Here is an 8,349-nt window from a genome sequence, read left to right on the forward strand (position 1 = left end):
AAAAAGGGTTAAGGGCCAAAAAAAAAAAAAAAAAAAAAGGCTGTAAAACACTCAAATCTATCAGTAAAACAATCCATCTCCCCTCAGTGTCATGCAACTTTTCATTGTTTCAGGTAAAGTTGATGGCAAGCGAAAGCTAGCAGCCCTAAAGTTACTCAGGTGTAAAGTCAACATGTCCACATCAACCAGATGCTGTTTACGTGACTGCTAGTGACTGCACGCATTTATCATGTGAATCATCTGATGACATCAAGGCAGAGGTGCTGAATCTACCTTTCTCTTCATGTTATTTTATTTATTTTTTAATAAAAGCAGCTATGGGAGCTGTTAAGTTTCTAAAGGCGTTTATGTAATATTTTTCACAACATACTCGTTTAAGAAAAAAAGTTCTTCATTTTTTCTTTCTTTACTACAAATACTAGTGGTGTTTTGGTCAAACAAATCAGTTTATTTTAACAAATTTGAAGGCAGGGAAAAATTTACCAAAGCAGCGCATACAGTACAACACTCACCCAAAAGACATACTTCAACATAAGCAAAGATTACTATAATATTTGAGTCAGAACGAGACTGGGTCTCATAAAACTGAATCTCATGAATGAACTAAATAAACTGGGACATTTTAATTGTGAACAAAATTAGCAAACGAGCGGTGTTGGATGAGGATCTACTGACCGACAATAACTGAACCAAAAGGGTATGCTGATCATTCCATTCGACACAAGCCAATCTTGTTTAACAAGGACAGTCCCAAGATAAGAATGTGTACAATGACTGAGGATGACAAAATTGAAATGTCTTAATACTGTTAGTATTTTTCATAGCTTGATAAAAGTAGTTGACAAAATGGAGTGGGGAAAAAAAAGTTTAAAAATCTACTTTAACACTATGCTATAGTGTTAAAACCATATTTCTCATGTCTTTAGATCTGTAGACATGCCAAATTTAATTAAGAATTATTAAATAAAAAAGAATTACATACTGGTGTAATTAAGGATACACTATAAAAATCACAGTTAATTTGATCAAAATTATAATCACGACTGTTCTCATTTAAGAAATTTCACATTTCATCAATTTTTTTTATGCAAGGACAATTCATGAGAATGTCAACTCATATGCAGTTTATTTTACATCATGTAGTTTCCTGAATTTATTCTATTCATCATATACACTAACACATGCTCTACATTAAGAAAACTTGTAAAACCTCAAGAAGCTGCTCTCAAAAGGAACAGTTAAAATTCCTAATATTCATTCCAATAATTCCAAATTATGTTAACTTTTTCTATTAAAACTACAAAAAGACCTATTGTAGCACAGAGGCTGCACACGTCCATTTATTCAGCAACCACAATTGCAATTTAGCCTCAGCAAATAGTGACTGATCAAATCATTGAACAAATATTTTTGTTGAACAGAAGCAAAAGATTCAAATCAATGGTATAAATCAAAATTGCCACTCCTAACAAATACTAGTTAAACCATAATTACTATGCAAGAAGCGAAGTACGCTATCTGCCCTCATGGAAAAGAAGAAATAAGCCTCAGATGAGAAAGCAAGCACTCAATTTATCTCCGCAAACAGAGGGCATTCAGGTTTCTCTCCGTCGGAAAGGAGAGCAAGAGAAACAAAATATAAGAGGTGTGCATATTGGAGAAACAAAACAGAAAGTGAGCAACACAAAAAGGGTGCAGTGTATTCTGCAGCCTCTTTCGCGCTCTCTTTTTCTGACTCTATGCTTCGCTCTCCCACACAAGTTGATCCACAATCTGACTCCGTGCTGAATTAATCACAACCTCTCCTACACAGTGGCCCGATCACACATACAAAACGAATCGCCACACCACACCAGCCACCTGCCTCAAAAACTACAGGAGATGCTGTTCTGCAGTGCTCGACACTGATCCAATCCACCGAATGTTAATCTCCACACGCTCGAGCACGCATCTGTATACATCATGCGCTGTGATGAGGCCGGTTAAAGTGCACACTTACAGGCAAGAGCGATCAGAGGTGCAATGGAGAGGTCGTTTCCTCAGCAATGCAGGGAGGGAGACAAACAACTTAACTGTCAGCAGCACAAGGAGTGCCCACTACACTTCTGTACCATCCCTCTCTCTCTCTCTCGCTCTCGCTCTCTCTGGATTTGTATGGAACGTGTTGACGCAGCACATGCCGGGAATGATATTGACAGTCTTGAGGCTACTGACAGCTCACTGTGGAAATGTTTTCAGAGATTTCATTTTAAAACCATAAAAGATATCAATAGCATCAGTTTAAAGGGACAGTTCTGCCAAAAATGAATGTCATGCCAAATCAACAGGTTTGTGCACCAATCACAAATTAATTGATGACTTTTTAAATTGCAATTCAGATCCAAAATGAGTTTGAAAAAGCAATTCATTCCAAAATGAGGTAGTAAAAAGGATAAAGAACAGCAATTCAAACGTAACTTGAATGCAAGGAGGTAGAATTCAAATTAATTGAAATGCAAAGCCTATGACTGTAACTGTAACTGTGACAATCTACTGATTGTCTACTTACAATCGCTTTTTTTTTTTTCTTAATCTCCAGAAAACGTCACCGGCATAGTCCAATCTCTTTCGATATCACAAAAGTCATTACATTTGTGACAGATTTAGCATGCTAATTCAATCCCAGTTTCCCATGACATTAGCCTGTCACTCTGCCAAAGGCCCAGCAGCACGAGTCGGTCCAGATAAGCGTCTGTCCGCTTATGTAATGCTCGGGCTCAATGGCACAGCCAGCTGCCTGTCCGATGGCCTGGAAACAGTCCTACTGTGACCGAGTGTTGCACTCAATTTCAGGTTTGTAAGACAGAAGGTGACTGAACAGCAGAAATACCCTCTGAAAAGTGCTTTCTTTTTTTTTTTGGTTCCCGACTTATAAAGTCATTAGTTCTGCACCAATATTACTAGTGTAAATGTAAATGCTGTTAAACAAACTAGTGAATAATGTAAAAACTCAAACGGTGTGCAATTATTCATAAGTATGTGTATTGTGTAGTTCAAATCTTCATCCAGTGTCAGTCAATATTGCAGTGCACACAGTTGTTTACTCCTACTTTCTTTAAAGGATAGTTCACTCAAAAATTCTGTCAGCATCTACAGTACACACCCTCATGTTATTCCAATCCTGTATGACTTTCTTCTGTGGGACACAAAAGATATTTTGAAGAACGTTTCAACTGTCCATACAATGAAACTCAATGGGGTCCAAAGAACACTAGAACTTAGAAACAAAATAAATATGACAGTGACATAATTTTCATTCTTAAGTGAACTGTTCCTTTCAAATATATTAATTACAATAAACTGTGGTCTATTTAGAGCACACGCACCAACATACAGTCTTAAAAACTGTTTTTGCATGCAAACACACTCTCTTGATTGACAGTTTTCCAAACAGCCAGCATGGGGGCTGTGGAAACTGTCTTCTACAGTAGATCCTCAGCTATGCAGTAAAAGAGCCCTCAGGCTTGTACTTACTGTCTCTGCAGAGAGCTTCCCAAACTGGTAGCGGTGCCGTCTCGTTCCCTGTCTCGGTTCCTCTCTTGCTCCGTGGCATTGGCTCCAGCTGACAGGCTTTGGACAAGCCTCATGTGAGTGTTGGCATTGATACGACGGTCCCGTGGTGGCACGGGTGGTGGCACGGGTGGTGGTGGGGGCGGGGGAGCCGGAGCCGGGATGGGTATCGGGATGGGCCCGCTGTTGTGAGTCTGATAAGCATAGACTTTGGCGGAGGTTGCAGCGTTGGAAGTGGGTGGCTGGATGGGGTGGACGGGAGGTGGGGGCGGGCAGGGCTGTCGGTCCAACCTCAGGTCTTTGTTCTCCTGGCTGAGCCGGTCCAGCTGCACTTCAAGCTCCTCAATGCGCCGCCGTTGAGTTTCCAGAAGCTTCTGTTGGCTTTCGATGATGTTGTTAAGCTCCAGCAGGTACTCCACTGCCCGGTTAGGACTTTCCGGGCTGCCCTGCCCAGCATCCATGCTCATGGACACCTGCGTGACAGTCACCGTCTGCCGGGACAAGCTTCTGGGATCACCCCGTAAGAGGAAGCTCTCCCCCCCCCCACACGTGGAGCGGGTGGGGGGGAGAGATGGAAATGTGTTGGAGTTAGAGTTGGGTAACCAAGCTAAAATAGTCAGTGGTTTTAATCTGAGATACCCTCAAAGTTAAATTCAGTTTTGGAAGTCACAGTACTGGAAAGGGATGAAGAAATTCCATATTGGGAATTTGTTTTCACATTCAAAGGATGATGATAATGTTAATTTGTTTGTTGGTTTACGATGGGTGTGAGCATGTGTGTGTACGTGTGCATTGCTATTCTTCCATCAAGCATGCCATTTTTCCACTGCCACCAAGGAATCGTGGAATTGAGATCAAAGTCAGTTTGCAGAAATGAACTTCATCAGTCATTCAGCCAGATGTTACTCATTTGGTAATAAAAATGAACAAAAAACTAATTTGATAAGAGTCACAGGACATTCCAAGCACCTCAAGTCCAAGGTAAGGATGCGACACAAAAAGCCAAGTCAGCAAATATCCTTTAAACAGGAAGGAAAGCCGATTTCCTTTTCGCCCATTTCTCTGGTGTGCATCCTCTTCCGTTTCTCTTTCAAATGTGGAGTTGAAGCACTGCAGCTGTTTTCTGGCAGTCTATTCATGACTCATATTCCAGACTGAAGTGTTTGGGAGACATTTTCGTCAGGAGTCATTCTATTCCAGAGGCGATTGAGATGGAAAGGTAGAGAGAGACGGACCAAAGTTCTTCTGATAAATCCACTGCAATACTAAATTGGCTTCTGGGAGGTGTGCGCATGTCTTTCAGAACAACCCAGTTTCCCCCTTCTCTCTTCTTTGCACCTTCATTACAAAACCAAGATCTCTTCATTCAAGCCATGAATATAGCTGATCATTATGCAACTTAAGATGGAATAAAATTTCCCACGCATGATGCATTTCAACTCATTGCAAAGTCCGTTCAACACAATATTTGGTTATTTCATAACACACTATTTCTTTGCACATTCATTCCATTATTTCTAACCCTAATTTCACTTCAGTGTAAAATAATCACATCTATCATTAAGGTTTCATGCACGCATTTGTCGTTTACTCACGAGCGGTTTCACACTTATTGCCCAGACGGTCCTTGAAGACAATCGCGCATCTCCAACGCGTACAGCTGCGCGATGAGGCGATGTGTAGAACGCGTCCCAAAGCGATGGCATCGAAGTCGATTACATCTCCAAATTAGACGTTCTAACGCAAAAAAATCGGGGATTTTTATGAGTTTTAAACGAACAAATTATTATTGGTCTTCTGTTGCGGTTGCTCGCAACGCGTTCCTCCCCATCAACTAAATTTCGAGAGGAAATACAATCCTTGCAGCAGGATGTCCACTGCTTGTAGTTTTATATGTCGCTTTCTGTAATCAGCGCAAAGGCGCTCCGGTCCTGAAACAGCTGAGACGCGCAATACAGCGTCCGCGTGCTCGTCCACACAGTGTCAAGCCGATGCGCGCGAGATCATTAAATAACACCCGTGCTGATGGAGCACAGCTGTTACTATCATTTTTAATACAATTTATGAAGACTGCGTTGCATGACAACTAATTAAACTACCCAATACGGTTGTGTCTCCCAGTATGTGACAGATGTCATTGATGCCAGTGACTAAAGATATTCGTTCATGAATGAACTGCTCACATGTTGAACGGGCATGCATTCCCTTCTGATGCTCCCTGGACAGCCATGCACCTGCCGCCCCTCGCCGCCATTCGGTTTCACCGCAGTGTCCACATCAGTCTCGATCGCTAGTTTCGCTGCATGTCGATGATGCCCAGCGCCTCTCGTCGTGGTAAAGTGTGATGCAGGGGTTAAATTCATTTGAGTGAGTCAGAGAGAATATATATATTTTTCTTTTCAATCGAAGCTCTGACGTTAGTCCGAGCGTGTAGCGGTAGAGGAACATGCCAGAGAAACTGTGTCCTTGTGGTCGGCCATTTTGGAACGCGGTAACATTTATTTCGACGGGCGAGTGGCTTCTTGCGCTGAGCCAAAATGAGTGCAGTTTCTCTCGCTCTCTCTTTCTCTCTCTCTCCCCTACACATACACCTCAAGATTCAAACAGAAGGCTGTGTGGTGCATTTAATCTGCAGAAAAAGCAAGCCAGCATAGATTTACACATTGAGGCACTGTTGCTCATTCAGTGCAGTCCAAATTAAAATTTCAGTCAGCAACAGGTAGCCTACATTAAAAAACAACAACAACAGGCTTTGAACGGTTAATGTGAGCGTAAAATGATGACAGTGCCTAATATGAATATTTTATTTGGTGTTATAATTTTCACTGCAGCAAAAACCGCGGACAAGTAGGCTAGCTTTCAGCTTTTACATCAATTTTAGGATGTTCCATGTGCTGAATCACTCTCATGCTCTCACTGCTTTCAGCACCCACATTTAACCATCCATTTTTTTTCTTACTTTCTTCCACCCACATGTCCTGCCCTCTCTTTCAGCTTAACTGTGTGTGAGTGAAAGGGATGTGCTAAGCACATGCAGGAAAAGGAGACCACTATGTTGTGGTTTACTTTACCATTAGGGCTTAATTTATCTATTTGAATAGCAATAAGAATGCAGTGATGCCACGTTAAGGGTATAAGTATGCTTCTGTCAACAGTTTCTCAATTGAATCCACCAATACAATGCAGTATGACATGCATAAACTCATGCTAGCTGTGTTGTACAACCTAGGGTGTGTCTCAATCAGCTCCCTAGTTCAGTAGTCAAGCGAGGCAGACATTTCAAAGACTGTTCCACTGTCAAAGTCAATCCAGTGATAAATTCCCACAAAAAAACTAGTAAGCATGATTCTCAAAAATGCTGTTTAGGTAGGCAGGTCACTGGTTTTTGAAGCCACTCTGCTGACTTCTGGGTCCAGGATTCATCTTTACCCATGGCATTCTGCGTCACTGATTCACCAGCTCATTCTATGCCCTCTTCTTAAAGTTCATGGAAAACGTGCTTGTGTGTGAGAGTCTGCGTCTGCACGGGTGAATTGGGCACGCTTCGCTCATATAGAGCATACTGATATCCACTGTTTATGTAAGAGGTGCATGCAGAGGAGAAAAGAATTTCAGAGGGGGAAAAAAACGATTGATGGAGAGAAATCCATTTAATTTCTTACACTCCCACACAGAATCCTTAATTATTCAACTGCATAATTCTTTGTGCATTTTGATTCATCTTCATTGTAAATTTATCTATCTATCCAAATGCAATCTTGAATGTAGTTTCACCCTCTTTTTTGGTATTCCTTTTCTTTTCATCCCCTTACATCCTTCATGTTTTTCATCTCTCTTGCGCTCTTTTATGTCTCTGACACCAGTCATAAAAAGAAAGTTGGAGAACATTGTGAAGATCTGAGCTTCAAAACTACTGTCATGTTTTCAACCCTCCCCATCTCTTCCTCTCTCTCCCCACAGGGCAGCCACAGCGTTTGTGCTCTCACACTGAGCTTTCTATTCCCTCTTAAATGCTTTAGGAACACTTCCTATTCTTTAACTATTCATTCACAAGAAGCAGCATGTTATATAAGGAGCTTCATCAACATGTCAAATCGGTTTTACAGTTGATCTGATATTTGCTCTGCAGAGCTGTGGTGGCTTTATGTGGTCTGGTCCAATTGTTGTCTCATTCTGACAGTGACATTAGCGCTTAGATAGCAGTGGCCGCGCTCCATTAAACAAAGGGCAGGAGGGAGGATTCGACATGGAACAATAGTTGGTTTGTAAAACTAATGAAGTCACATTCCAACATGTGCCGCAATTTTATCTTTTGTGCTTACAGAACTGAAGGCTATCATTAACGTCTGGATGGAAAGAGATGAGAGAACGAGTGTGTGTTTTCTTCAAGGTTGATGGCATCATATCGCACAGCACTTCACTAGAGACAAACCTGAGCTGTGACGTTATTAAACAGGGAAAACATCCATTTTACACTTTTACAAATCCTTCAAAATGAGAATAGGCACTGGTAGAACACCTACTGTAATATAATAAAGTTTAATTGATGAACAAGATATTAGCAAAATGGAAAAAAATGTAATTTTGTCAGAATACCCAGCAAATTGTGAGACATTAATGAAAGACACTTTTTAGATCCAGACAGAAATGATATCTGCCTTCCTCAATACCTGATCAACAGCCTAGCATGCTATCATGATATCTTATTCAAGATAATCAGTAACGAGCTTGGCTGCATATGAATATGCATACTTAGTATGGTGAAAACAGTAAAAAAAAAAAAAGTCTGAATTCACAGTA

At 41.0% G+C, this 8,349-nt stretch overlaps 1 protein-coding gene across 2 annotated transcripts in view; it reads right to left on the reverse strand.

Moving 5' to 3' along the window:
- The window catches only part of LOC107695299 (IQ motif and SEC7 domain-containing protein 2-like), an 80,263-nt gene extending 74,036 nt beyond the window's left edge, over positions 1-6,227 (reverse strand). Inside the window, exons 1-2 of one of the 2 annotated variants that reach the window (XM_016495153.1) lie at positions 5,145-6,221; positions 3,514-4,887 (exon numbers count right to left, since the gene is read on the reverse strand). In XM_016495153.1, coding sequence (XP_016350639.1) covers positions 3,514-4,016 — 503 coding nt within the window. In that variant the 5' untranslated portion in view covers positions 4,017-4,887; positions 5,145-6,221. Of the gene's footprint in view, positions 1-3,513 lie in introns of both variants that reach the window. The other variant, XM_016495157.1, reaches the window with a different exon arrangement.
- Positions 6,228-8,349: the final 2,122 nt, after the last annotated feature.

This window comes from Sinocyclocheilus anshuiensis, unplaced genomic scaffold (genome assembly GCF_001515605.1).
Source record: "Sinocyclocheilus anshuiensis isolate Anshui unplaced genomic scaffold, SAMN03320099.WGS_v1.1 scaffold122, whole genome shotgun sequence".
NCBI classification, from domain to species: Eukaryota; Metazoa; Chordata; class Actinopteri; order Cypriniformes; family Cyprinidae; genus Sinocyclocheilus; species Sinocyclocheilus anshuiensis.